General features: G+C 57.1%; 1 protein-coding gene across 1 annotated transcript in view; it reads right to left on the bottom strand.

Moving 5' to 3' along the window:
• VAC14 (VAC14 component of PIKFYVE complex) overlaps positions 1-13955 on the bottom strand; it is a 97899-nt gene that overhangs the window by 38000 nt on the left and 45944 nt on the right. The window contains exon 13 of the mRNA XM_060132553.1: positions 9540-9696. Coding sequence (XP_059988536.1) covers positions 9540-9696 — 157 coding nt within the window. The remainder of the gene's footprint in view (positions 1-9539; positions 9697-13955) is intronic.

The raw sequence follows: 13955 nt of genomic DNA, 5'->3' as shown, positions 1-13955 counted from the left end.
TTCTACGCGTCCACAGAATGCAAACAATTATCAACGCCAGAAAGGTGGGGGAAGAGTCTCTGTGTAACAGGATGAGGGAGCACCTTCAATCAAGGGCCACGATGGCAGCAAAAAAGCCAGGACCAAACAAGTGTGCGCAAGCTGATACAACTCCGCTTACTGCAAAAAGCACCCACTTCCCTGTCCACCCCTCCAGCTGACCCTCCATCACTTAGTGAATATCTCCTACGTGTGAGACCTGCTGCTAGGTGCCGGAAATTTCTGGAAAAAAAAATTTTTTTTTTACTCATTATCCTAATAAATAAAATACACTTGGGCTTTGTTTGACTGGTTAAGAGCAAATGGCAAGTCAAAGAGAGGAAAGAGAGAAGGCAGACACACAACCTCAATGGTCCATGAAGCCTGCGAGGCAGAAGCCATACTCCCTTCCCGCCGCTGCTTAAGAATAAGTCAATTATGCACACAGCCACCAGGGTGAAGACAGCACACACCGACAGAATGTGACCGAGCGTTTCCATCTGCACCCAATGTTTTGAAATCAGAGATTCTTCCTCATCTTCAGGCAAAGACGCTCTTTTAGAGTAGTACTTTGAAGACCCTGAGCTGGCTTTACAACCAGAAGCACACTCGAGGTCTCCCTCTTATGTGTACCAGCTGAAAATATACTGAAAGCCAGATACAGCCGTCACCACACTGTTCCTGCAACCCCGTCCCAGCCCCAGCCCTGCACATGGTCCCCTATGTAAGGCCTCCAGCGCGGAGGGGACGAGGGCGGGGCTGACACAATGCCGGGGTGATCCCAACGTAGTGTCTGTTCATACGCCCCTTGGGATCTCCCCCCGTCCTTCCTTTCTAACACATGATGACCTCAACAGCACTGCTGGAAAGAGCTGTCAGTGATGCTAGGACTCCTCATTCCATCTGCCTGAGGCATTAACAGGACATCTGATTTTTTTAAAAAAATAACAGCTTAACTTAGATATAATTCATATACCATAAAGTTCACTCTTTTAAAGGGTACGATTTAGTGAAACAGGCAGCGTGGGGGGTCTCTGGGAATCAAGCTTGGCTGTGCAAGGAGTATCAGCTCCCAGAAGCATCAGCCTAGAGCATAAAACAGGAACGTGTGGAAGCGTCGCCCAGAGCACTACAAGTGAGCCTTACAGAGGAGCCCCTACAGGCTGACTTCATCAGATGCCAGGAAGCAGCAGTAAAACCTTGTCCCAGGAGTTCTGTCGTTTTGCTGAACTCAGTCTTCCTTACATCCTCGTGTGGTCCTTACGGGGAAGTGGCTGGGAACTGGAAAAGGTGTTTCCTGTTTTGTTTTTCCTGGCTGTGAATTACTCTATGAGGATTCCTTACCAGGAGCCACACCTTCAAAATACTGTCCTCTCTCCTGAACCTCTTTTACAGCTCCTGTGAACTGTGCACGGGGCGAGAAGCCAGTTCAAGGACAGGCCTCATTGAATTTCTTGTTGTTTGCAGTGTGTTGTTCTGGGTCCCTGTCCAGAAGAGCCTGGCCCAGGCAGTCCTGAGTGACTCTGGAATGGCAAACAGTCTCTGCTCCCTGCCCAGAGGGGCTGTTTGCAGAATCAAGTGTCACATTCTCACAGATCAAGTTACCCCAGGCCCAGCTGGGGCTGATCTCCAAAGAGGTGGCTGCAGATACAGCTGCTGAGGCAGCCTGGCTGCCTCTCAGCCCCTTGTCCCCCTCCCCACACTTGAGGATATGTATTCTGCCGCCCCCATGGTGGCCTGGCCGGAGGGCAGAGGCTCCCCCCACGCCCCCCAGTGGAGGTGTGTGTGGACTGGAGCCCAGCTGCCTGCAGCATTCTCTTGGGTGCTTGTTCATGATGACTCCTTATGTCCCTGTCCCCTTCTAGCTTCTGTACGTACACCTCTGTCCCACCCCTTTTCCAGGCTTAGGTTCCAAAGGACAAAGGGACCAAAATGGGGACTGACCAAAACAAAATCCTCCCCACCTGCGGCCACAGTCTCCAGTCTCCAGGGACTGGGTGTCTTGGGCAGGCACTGGGGAGAGGTGCTGGGTGGTTCTGTCCCTACAGAGGCAGTGGGAAGCATCAAACATGGTGTTTAGAGCTTGGCTTGGGAGTCCATCAGACCTGGGTTCAGATCAGACCTCCACTCAACCGCTTACTAGCTGTGCAACTCCAGAATTGCAAGTCTCTTACCCTCTCTAAGTCTCAGTTTTCTCATCTGCAAAGTGGGGGCAATGAGAGCCCTCATTGAACGAGACAAACATGTAACGTACCTGGCCTGGGGCTTCCTAAATAGTCTGACCTCGGTAAACCGGGGCTGCTATCCCTGGCAAACGTGCCATAACCCAGAGCACTGAATGAAGCAAATGGTTCCCGTTCTCCGAGTCTCGGACTGGACGACTGAGGGCTGGGGATAGTCTGGAATGTCAGATCTGGGACGAGTTCACAGTCCTCTGCTGGGGGGCAGGGAGGCTGTGAGGAGAGGGGATCGCCTGGGACCCCTCCCCCACCCCCCACATTCAGGGAGGGAGATCTGGCCACCCCTCAGCTGACAGACCGGCAGAAGAGAAGGCCTGGGGCTGCTCCGCACATGTCGCCGCTCTCCTCAGCCACAGCCCGCTCTGGGCCCCACAATCCACTCTCTACGTCCAGGCCCGCATGGTGGCCCCTGGAGCTGAGGCCCTTAGGAGGCAGGAGGGGGCAGAGCCACATCTGGGAGAAGCCACGTCGAGTGCCTCCCATTCTCACAGTGCGGTGGTTACTGAGAAAGCTTCCGCTGCTCCGCTTAAGCACTACGAGAAGCAGCAGGCCGGGTGCAACCGAAGTGGGCGCCGGGCGCCTTCCTGAGGCTGAGACTAGGAGGGTGGGAGCTTCGGGGGAGCTGCCTGAGGCCGGTGGCCCTTCAGGCTCCCACCCACCAGAATGGGCTCTGGTCAGGGCCACTGCCCTTGAGAGAAGCCTCTGCAGGAGAGGGCGGGGAGCCTTGGGAAGCTGGGGGGGAAGGGCAACACTGGCCAGGTAGGCCGGGCAAGGATGGGGCGCATCTCAGTGCTCACCACGGACAGGGTGAGGGCCTATTCGGTCCTTCCCAGCCTGTTTCCCACTGGCCCCACCGGCCACTTTTCTGACTCACCAGCCCTTTTGGCCCAGCTGGCTTGAGGTGGAACCTGTGAGATGTTTCCAGGCAAGGTTGCAGGCACGGGAGGAGGAGATGGGGTGCAGAGAGAACAAACCCGCTCCAGGGGTGTTACTACAGGGAATGACAGGCCTCTCTCAACTGAACTAATTTCTGCCCAACCGCAGCCTGCTCCTCCCCGTGGGGAGCTCACAGTGCCTCCACCGGCCGCCTCTGCCTCTCGCTCGTCTGCGTGCTTGACAAGCTCGACTGGGAATCGGCCTCCTTTCTCAGCAGCCCATAAAAGCCTACTCAGCTCAGCTCTCCCTCGGGAGGGGCCCGGGGCTACATGCTGCCGGCCCATTAGGACAGGGCAGAGCCAGAGAGGGGCCCGGCGCCCGGAGTCAGGGCCCGCCCTCCAACATGAGGATCTGCTGGGACGACAGGGCTGGGAGGCTTCGACTCAGGAGACACTGCTGATAGCACGGTTTTCCAGGCCTGCCGCGGACGGTCGGGGAGCTGTTCTGGCCGGGGCCCCAGGAGGTGGGGAAGTGAGGAGAGGGCTGGGAGCAACCTGGACACGGGTCTCAGGAGGGAGGCGCCCTTTGAGGGGCTGAGAAGAGCGGGATTTCCATTCCCTACTCCTGCAGAGGACCAGTCCCAGTGCCGCCTGCCTGGCATTTCTGGTTTAGAGGAGTGGGCTCTGGCAGGATGTTCACGTGACCACCGGCTGGCCGAGGGGCCAACAGATACTGCTGGGAGCACCCTGTATACAAAACCAGGCCGGGGCGTGGGCGGCCAGGGAGCCAGCCCTGCAGATGTTACTAAGTGAAACCTGATGTGGCGACATGAGAATCTGCAGAACGTCTTACAAACAGCCTTCCCTGGGATGTTTTGGATTGAGCTTTGCGGCTATGACGTGAAGGAGCCTCACATGTCAGGATAAAAATAGCTCTGGCCTCAATACACAACGCGAGTTACAGTTCAACAAAACCAGATGCAAAAACACCAGGCGCCCAGCCTGGGCCCAGCAGGGTCCCCGCTCCGCTCCCAGCCCTCCCAGCTACCTCCCCCGAGGGCTGGGGCCGTATGCCTGGCCAGCACCTCCAGTGGGCATCTGGCTCCGCTGCCCTGAGAGGAGGGGGAAGGGCCGGGGACCCGGCGCAGATGAAGGTCCTGTGGCTGACTGGCAGGGCACTCCCGAGGATGTGACACCTTCTCTGGGCCGGTAGCTATCTGTGAACCTCGCGGGGATTAGGAGTGTGACGCCATGCCTGGCACAGGAAGTGCTCCGAAGAGCGGGCTGCGTGACTGGGAGGCTGGTATGGAACCGAGGGGGACGAGCAGGGAAGGGAGAGCCTACACACAGAACAGGGGCTGGGAGACAGGGAGGCCCCGGCCACTCGGGAAGCAGGGTCTCAGGGGATGTGGAGTCCACCGAGTAGAGGGCCCAAACCCTATGGCTGTGTGGACAAAAGGGTGGTTGAGATGTTGCAGCAACGGCACCCTCGGGACCCAATCCAAAGGGCAGAAACTTTCTTTTCTGTGGAAAAGCCGGGGAGTCCTCTGCCCTGGGCAGTCACCCAAATCCAGGAGGCTTTCCAGTTGCCTGGTTCGGAGCAAGAGATAAGCTGATGGGCCAGGGCAGGGCCTGGGAGGACCTTCCAGCTGATGTGGCGGTGGAGAGGGGCCGCGCTGCCCCTGCTGGGAGAGCAGGGGCTGGGGCCAAGGGGGCGCTGGAGAGACCAGGAAGGGGCCTGGGTTGAAGGGGGCCAGGTTCTCCATCTGGGGACAAGTGAAGGCCTGGGCAGATGTGCTAGGGGAGCTTCAGACCCGACAATGGGGACTGGGTGATTGGTCCTGGTACCCGCTCCTTCTGTCAATTTAAGAAACTCTGAAAGAGGGGTGCTGACCCTTACTGGGCGCCTGACGCTGGGGGTTCAGAGGTGAGTATAGCAGGCCCCTGCGGTATGAGCTGGTGCTTCTCAAACTGAGGAGCACACAAGTCACCCAGCAATCCTGATAGAATGCGATTCTGACTCCGGGGTGGGCCTCAGCGTCTGCATTTCTGATGAGCTCTAGGCGATGCTGAGGCTGGCATAACCTGCACTTTCAGGGGGTCTAAGAGGTCACGGCCAGGGGGGAAACAGATGCGAACCCCACAGTGTGACTGGTGGAAGGAACAAAGTGTGAGAAAGGAGTCTGGCCTGGGATATCCTAGAAAGCTGTATGGAAGAGAAGCCATCTGAGCTGGCCTGGAGCACACGTAAGCTCTTGTAACATAGAAGGATGGAAGCAAAGGCAGCACTTTACACATACAGGGCATTTACCTTACCCCCTTCCATGCAAGCGCTCACAAAGCCCCCCAGGGGCCCATCACCCGATCTACACAGGAAGGAGAGGTGGCACCGAGGCAGGACACTTGCCCAAGGTCACAAGACAGGCAGGGCAGAGCTGCCCCAGCACCCGTGTGCTTCTACGCCGCCCGAAAAGGGTGTGTGGGCCGGGAAATGGTCTGGTGTGGCCGGAGGAAGTAGAGGGCAGGCCAGGGGGGAGGCAGCAGAAGGGCAGGAAATGAGGTGCTGAGTGGCTTAAGGCTGGAATGGGGTCCCTGAAGTCGCTGTGAAGAGGAGGGATACCCCCCAAAACTGCCAGGCTGAGGCCACAGCCCAGCACGCAGAGGAGGAAGCTGGACCACCGATACCACCACCACTGCTGGACAGGGTGGGGTTCACGTGTGTTGCCGTCTTCTGAGTGTGAAGGTGAAGAGAGCAGGCTCTCAGGCCAGGCTCCCGGGCCAGCACCACCGCTGCCATGATCCCCCAGCCCAGGTGGGAATGACAGCAGTGCCCTCCTCAGAGATGGCGTAAGGGTCAAGGGCTGATCCACGGGGAGGGTTCAGTGAGCTGACGTGAGAAGTGCTTAGAACGGTGCCCAGTCCTAAACGAGAGCTCAGCATATCACAGTCACCGCTACTATTGGCAAAACTACCAGGGATGGCTTCCCGCGTTTCTTCTAGAATTTATTTCTGCACTTGGTCACGCCAGGCCGGGCTATAAGCAACGAAACTGAATCAGAACGTTCATTTTTGCCCGTGTGTTTAGAGCTGGGACCAGCGAGCCCTGCAGGGCACATTGACAAGAGCTGCTTTATCCCAAGAATGGGCCCCGTGGCCAGAAGGGAAGGTCATGAAGACTGGGTTTTGGGGGCAAACGTCAGTCCTGGGGTGACTTTTGGTCCCAGATCACCACACTGCTGTGGTGCGGGGCCCAGGGGCCTGCCTCTCGTGCAGCAGGATGTCCAGCCCCGTCTCCAATGACGGACTCAGCCCAGAGCCTGCCTGCTCCTGCTGGGCCTGCCCACTGCAGGCCTGCTCCAGGGGGCTCACCACCCCCTCTCCCCAGAGCCTGGCAGGGCCCCAGCCATGTGGAGCCACACAGAGAAGGCACAAAAGTTGCCAAGTCACAGGGGACCCAACCGGTTGTTTTCGTGTCATATCACCAAAACACAAGTTAGGGAGACAGGGAGCCTTCCACAGGCTTCCCTCAGAGCCGCCCACCCAGGCAGCTCCCCTCTTGACTGCCCCAGAGGTGGCCCTCTCCCCAGCCCCGGGGCTCTGCCAAGGTCAGGAGTGAAGAGGGGCAGGCCGGGGTGGGGTGGTGGGGGGAGGGAGACCACCACCTCTGCCCCTGCCGCTCTGTGCTGGAGCCAGAGATGTTCATGCTAGGCCAGGCGAGAGCAAAATCCCCTGTGGACAACTCTGCCTGTGGCCCTGGGGACCATTCCTATGGCGCTTTTAGGCCAGCACAGCAACTATCCAGGCGTGTAATGGGCTGGCTTCCCTACCGCTCCTGCTGCGTTCAATCTGCACCCTCCGAGTTTACAGACCCGACAGGAAGGCAGGGCCACTTAGCTCCCTACAAACACCACCGGTTTCCTCTTTGCTTGGCTCCCAGCCTCCCTGGCTTTCCAAAGTGCCTTTACAGGGACGGGAGGGTGGGGTGGCGGTAAGGTGGCAAACGACCTTAAAGGGACACAGCTCTGCACTCCGCAAGTTCTCAGAGCTGTGCCCTGGAGAGCAGAGGAAGGCAGTGACCGAACAGGAAGAGGGGCTGGCCTCGCAGCCTCTGTGCACAGCCAGACGGAAGCGGACAGAACAAACCCCTCGCACGCCTGAGAAGCGATGGGAGAAAGAGCGGCCGCAGGGAATGAGCGCGCACTTCCTGCGTGCTTTCTGACTCACACAAGCACCCCTACCATCCTAACAGCTCTGGGGCCTTTGGGGCCTGGCGTGTGCCCTCCCCAAGGTGGCTGAGGCGGGAGAGGGGACAGGGTACAGCTCTGGCTTCCCATGCTCTTCTATTACGGCCTTGAGCTTGACCTTTTAAAACCATGGACCCGTCGGACAGATCTGGTGTCAACTATGGACAGCACGCATGTGTGGTTCCCACACTCCCTGCAGGGCACACATAGGTCTCGGGCTAAGAGCTCGGGGCCCATGGCACTGTGTATCCTTGAAGTAGGGAAGCATTACTAGCTTCAGGCACTTCCTTGGTGCTCTTTCCAGGATGGAATTTCTTCCCATCTGGCATACTCGGCTGTTTTCTATGAATTCGGGGTGAGGCCCTGGCTGATGTGAGCCGGTCTGACAGCCTTGTGAGCTGGGGCAAGTCTTCACCACCTTGGCCTCCCTAGCGGCCCACCTGTCTTGACAGGGCCAGGAGCTGGGGTCCAACCTCTTTGCCCTCCAAGTCCCTTTCAGCCCCTGCTCCCCAGCAGTGGAGGGCTTGCTGCCGGAACTCCCTGGACCAGGCCCTCTCCAACACAGACCCGAGCTGTTCATGGCTGTTTTCTGGCCCATCTCCACTAGCCAGTAAGCGTTTCACAGTCATCAGCTTCTCTGTGCCCGGGAGGAAGAGAAAAGATAGAGGGACAGATCACAGACAGTCCTTACAGATGGAGGGACAGATCACAGACAGTCCCGGGAGAACAAGGTGTCCCCTGCCCGAGGCTATGCTGCCTCAGCTTCTCCCCCTGAGGATGTGTGCTAACTGCTTCCTGGGCAGGGAGATCTGGGGGCCTGGCCGCACTGGTGGGAACCCCTCCCTCAGCTGCTGCTCTTCCCCCTTTTGTCCCACCCCTGCGGCGAGGCTTGGCCTCACACTCAACCTCTGGCACTCCTGCCTCCCATCCGGAGACTTCAGGCTGACGCCCAAGTGCTGACATGGGGACACAGGATGGAGAATGGACTCCTGAGCTGTGGGACAAAGGGTAGGAATCTCCTCCCTAGGGGTCTCCTGGTCAGGACGTGGGAGCCTCCCGGCCGTGGCCTCTGACTGCCCAGAGGAAACGGCTCACAGGCAGGGAAACCACCGTGTCCTGTGAAATGAGAGAAGGAAGCTGGGCTGCTGCTAGAGCCCCTTACTCCTTCCTTGCTTTGGTCAGAAACAGCTGGAAACTTGGGACCAGCTGCAGGCCCAAGAGTGTGCACAGTGGCGGTAGCCTGAAGCCTGGGGTCCTATGTGACACCCCACTGCAGGGGCTTCAATTCAAGTGTCATCAGGCAGATGTCTTTAATGCATGGGCCTTCTGTGATTGAATGGCAGCCCTGGGGTCACCTCCAATTCCACCAAGCAGGTGTCCTCAGGGCTGAGTACCGGGACGCCTTCTGGGACCAGTATGGTGGGGCTGCAGGAGGGATGCTGCCACTGAAAGGCCCCAGATCTATTTGACTCTTGGCTTCTGCATCAAAGGAGGTCTAGGACCTTGTATCTGGATGTCAAGAGCTGCTCAGGGGACAAAGAGACACCCCAGGCAAATGCCCAAGATTCACTGGGTACTTTCCTTCCAAGTCGCATCCCTGGGCATTTTCCAGGATTGTGTCACTGGAGGGAAGAGGCGTCTGCCTGGGAGGGAGGACCTGGGAGTCACACAGGCCCAGGGAGAAGAGCCACCTGCTGTCTGGAAGGACGCTGAGGGTTGAGCTCCAGGAGTGCCACGGCCACCTTTACGTTGAAGGACTGCCCGGGAACATCCTGTCTGAATTATCTGCTCTCCGGCCTGGGCTGCCTGCCATGTTATTTTTAGCTTCTCGATGAGGAAGGGAGCGGCTGCCTAGTCTTCCACCTGTGACACCCAAGACTCCGAAGCCCCTTGATTCCTGACTGGGAGACGCCACCCCAGGGAAAGAGACAGTCAGCTGACCCGGATGGTTTTATATTTAGCCAAAGGCCCCAAAGCCCGAGACTTGCAGGGAGATGAAGAAAAAGGGCTGTGAAGGTCTCTTACGGGGGTGGAGGGCTGCTGTAGTGTGAGGTAGGAGGGTGCGGAAAGAGGGACAGCCCAAAGGCCAGCCGGTCCAGGACAAGACTGAGCACTGCCATTCCCAGGGTCCCCGAGGCTGCAACCCTCCAGGAAGGACTCACCAGGAGTCTTCAGTAGGCCAGCTCTGCCAGGGGTGGGCACCTGGAGCTCTGAGTGGCTGACCCGGAGGTCAGGGCCATCGAGGGGGCCTGGGTCATCCATCTGGCCTGCGGGGGAGGAAGCAATTTCTGCCAATACCTCCAGATCCTTCAGAATAACCTGGGGGAGAAAAGCAGAGGATGAGGGACAAGGACCTCCGTGCTGAGCTGTGGTTGGAGACGGAGAGCTCCCTCCAGGGGGTGGGAAGGGGTCTGCAGAGGGCGACGGGGCTGGTGAGAGCTGCCAAGACTGTGGCTCTAACAGTACTCAGAGGGTTCTGCAAAGGACATGGACGGAGGAGAGCACAGACAGGCAGTGGACGGGGGCAAGTGCAGGAAGGAAGCCGGAGTCAAGGCCCGGGAGTCAGCTCTCCCATGACCACTCCTCTTGTATATTTTAAATGGTCCCCAGGGTGCAGTCTGTGCGGTGTGTGCCCCAGGGCTCCGGGGCTGGCCAGGCCTCGATGTCGACCTGTGCAAGTGTCCAACAGTGCCCTCCAGGCCACACTCCTGGGGGTGCCGGCCACAGCCCAGCCCACCACCAGGCCACAGGGCAGATCCTACTACAGAGGTGACCCCAGGCCACCTGCCACATTTGGGGTGTAATTCTGGTCTCCAGGACGGAGGAGTTTCCAACTTCTAGACACAAGGTTCAGTTCTCGGCTACCTCTGCAACATTCATACGAAGATGTGAGAGGTCCCCAGGGGAGACCCCACAATCCAAAAAGCCCTTGTACCTTTAGAGACTGTCTCCCCTTGCACAGCACCCATCTCCTCCAGCTCCTCACCTGGCATCAACAGCAAGCAGGGTGGTGCCTCACCAGGGTGGGGGTAGGGCACCCTGTTTGTGTGTGTGTGTGTGTGCGTGTGCGTGTGTGTGTGTGCGCAACTCGGTAACTCACCTGTCCCAGCTCCTCCAGCAGAGCCCTTGCCACACTGCAGGCAGGGCTGCCCACCCTTTTCTGCTCCCCACTCATCTCTGTGCTCTGAAGAGGGACTGTGCCTGTCCTAGCACATGTGTACCCGCAAGACTATCTCTAGCACCCAGTGGATGCCCAAGAGGCACCATCCAATAGATGGATGACTGTGCCTGAGCCCAGGCCAAGAACTACCACGGCAACCAAGGGCTTCAGTCCTGAACCAGTGGAAGTGACGCAGAGCACCGGCGGATGGGGCCCCGGTGGGTGGGCTGTGTGTGGCTCGACAGGCCAGCCATGGAACGTGGTGACTATAGTCAAAATAAGGCTACTCCCAGGCTGTTTGTACGATGATGAAAATGTTTTGGAGTTAGACAGTGGTGATGGTTGCAGAACCTTGTATATATACCAAAACCCACTGAATTGGATATTTCATTTATTTTTGGCTGTGTTGTGTCTTTGTTGCTGCGCCCAGGCTTTCTCTAGCTGTGGTAAGCGGGGGCTACTCTTCGTTGCGGCGCACAGGCTTCTCATCATGTGGCTTCTCTTGCTGCAGAGCACAGGCTCTAGGCGCACGGGCGTCAGTAGTTGTGGCGCGTGGGCTTCAGTAGTTGTGGCACGCGGGCTCAGTAGTTGTGGCTCGCGGGCTCTAGAGAGCAGGCTCAGTAGTTGTGGCATACGGGCTTAGTTGCTCCGCGGCATGTGGGATCTTCCCAGACCAGGGCTCGAACCCATGTCCCCTGCATTGGCAGGCGGATTCTTAACCACTGTGCCACCAGGAAAGCCCAAACTGTATATTTTAAATGGGCAAATTTTATGTAAAAAAATAAAGATAATGCTACTATCCTCTCTCCATAGCTTGAAGGCGATTCTTGTCTCAATGCGAGTAACATGCCAGTACCTCTTCCTACCCTGCCCCACTTGTCACTTCTCCTCCTGGTGTCCTCTCTGTCAGCTCTGGCCCATCCACCTCTCCCAGCAGCATGGTGTGGTTGGCACGCAGTTTCCCCGAGAACCTGTTGCTTTGCTTCCTACCCTGTCGCACCCCGGTCCCATCCACGTTGGACATGGAACTCATGCACACAAACGCCACCTCCCATCTGTCCAACCTCGTCCTTTCCTTCGTCTCTCTGCTGACTCTCAGCACTGCCTGAGCCCTGCGCTGTGCTGGGTGCTGGGGCTGCAGATGAGGCACACCTGCCCTTGCCACGGCCTGGCGGGCAGACCCACACTAGCCTGCCCTTCTGTGCTTCTGTGTACGTGATTTCAGAACATTCTGACTGCTGGGCCTGCAGGGAATGGATCCGTGCTGGCTGAAAGTCGTGGCTGCTAAGAACCCAGACAGATGGCAGGAGCAAGGGTGGCCCCTATGCCCAGGCCAAGAGCCCAGGGCCTGGGTGGGTCTAGGCCTGGAAGTAGAGAGGCCCAGGCCTCTGCTTCATCAAGGGAGGCCCCCAGAAGGCTGCCTACTGCAGCAATGGCAGAAAGAGGACACAGAGGGAGGAGGTGGATAGGGGAACAGGCAGCAAAGCAGCAAGGGTGCAGCGCCGCACCATGGAGCAGCCCCTCCATCTGGCACATCCATCCAGGGAGCAGCAAGCCAACTGTGCCCCAAACAGCTAAACAGAGCTATGGGTTCCTAGTGTTTTACCCAAGGGGGCTGATGACATGTTCACACAAAACTTCCACAGGAAAGCTCACGGTATCACTGCTCATCATAGCTAGAAAGTGGAGACAGCCCCAAGATTCTGACACCAATTCTGATGTATGTCTTTATCTCACACCACCAGGCAATTTTCCGACACCAGCTGGGTATCCCACAATGCAACCTGATTCTGCCACTGTCTGATCTGGAGACAGCGTCAGAACCCACACGTTGGGGGCAGAGTCCTACAAGACTGCCCCCCAGAAGGCTCTCTTCAGATGTCAATCCTAAGTCCAGGCTGTCTGTCACCTGTGCTTCTGACTGCCCGGCTATGGATCAAAGGTTCCCAGAATCCCCTCCTTGGGTTTAATTTGTTAGAGCAGCTCACGGAACTCAGAAAACATTTTTCTCATTAGGCCAGTGGTTTATTGTAAATGATACAACTCAGGAACAGCCAGATGGAAGAGATGCACAGGGCACAGTATGGGGAAAGGAGCAGAGCTTTCATGCCCTCTCCGGGGGTGACACTCTCCCTGAATATCCGACCTGGAGGCTCTCCAAACCCCGGCCTTGCGGGTTTTTATGGGGGCTTCAGTACATAGGCACAACTGATTAAATCGTTGGCATTTGGCGATTGATTCAATCTCAGCCCCTCTCCTCTTCCTGGAACTGGACGATGAAAGACATCTTTACTGCTCTCTTCAGTTAGGAAATTACAACAGTTTTAGAACCTCTGTGCCAGAAACGAGGAAGATCAAATATATATTTCTTACTATATATATATACAATACCACAAGCCCAAACGTACATCAACTGATAAATGGATAAAACAGAACATGGCATATCCATGCCATGGACTACTACTTGGCAATGAAAAGGAACAAAGTTCTGATACCTTCTACAACAAGAACGAACCTTGAAAACATGTGCTACGGGAAAGAAGCCAGTTGCAAGAGGTCACATATAATACATTTATATGAAACACTCGGAAGAGACAAATTTGTAGAGACAGAAAGTAGGCTGTGGTTGCCAGGGGCCAGGGGGAGGGACTGCTAAGGGGCACAGGGGTTTCTTTTTGGGGTGTAGTATACTTTAAAAGTTTGAGATTTATGGTATGTGAAATTCATCTTAAAAAAAAAAAAGAAGCCAAAGCCCCACATGAGCAGCGTAACTCCCAGCCCAGGGGCCCTGGCAGAGCAGTTGGTTCTTGCTCTGCCCACAGCTCGGGCTGGCGGGGCCGCACTCACTCCCCGTGATCTCACACTTGGCTCGGACTCACAGGGGAGCCGAGGGAGCTGGGGGGCAACCTGTGTTTCTTTACATCTCATGGCATCTGCCAGCCCCACTGTACCCCTCGTGCCGACTGTACCTCTGAACCACAGGCTACTCCTCTCAGGTCTGGCTGCACAGGTGGGCAGCAAATCCTGGTGGTCGAATGCTGTCAGTAAGAAAAACTGCAAGGCAGCTGGGGCCAGGCCAGCGCTCGGCCAGACGCTGACCCCCATGAGGGCTGCAACGACCCACACCAGGTCCAGCAGGTACTTATTTCTCTAACAGAAAACATGCTTGGGAAGAACCACCCTGCCTGAGAGGTCTGGCCCGTGAGATGTCCCCACCCTGTGAGTGGCCCCAGGGCTGGGCCATAAGAGGCAGCTGTCCTCGCTCCCAACTGGAGGTAATGCCCTCACTTATCTTCAGTCTCACATACAGGCACCCGCTCAAGGCACCAGGGGGTCCACTTCAAACCCAGCTCTAGTCCACAAACCGGAGACCAATAAGCTACACAGGGCTTTGTGGTCACAATCCTGACTTCCAATC

The sequence above is a fragment of the Lagenorhynchus albirostris genome, chromosome 19, assembly GCF_949774975.1.
Source record: "Lagenorhynchus albirostris chromosome 19, mLagAlb1.1, whole genome shotgun sequence".
Taxonomy (NCBI): Eukaryota; Metazoa; Chordata; class Mammalia; order Artiodactyla; family Delphinidae; genus Lagenorhynchus; species Lagenorhynchus albirostris.
This window is presented reverse-complemented; position numbering and strand designations above follow the sequence as displayed.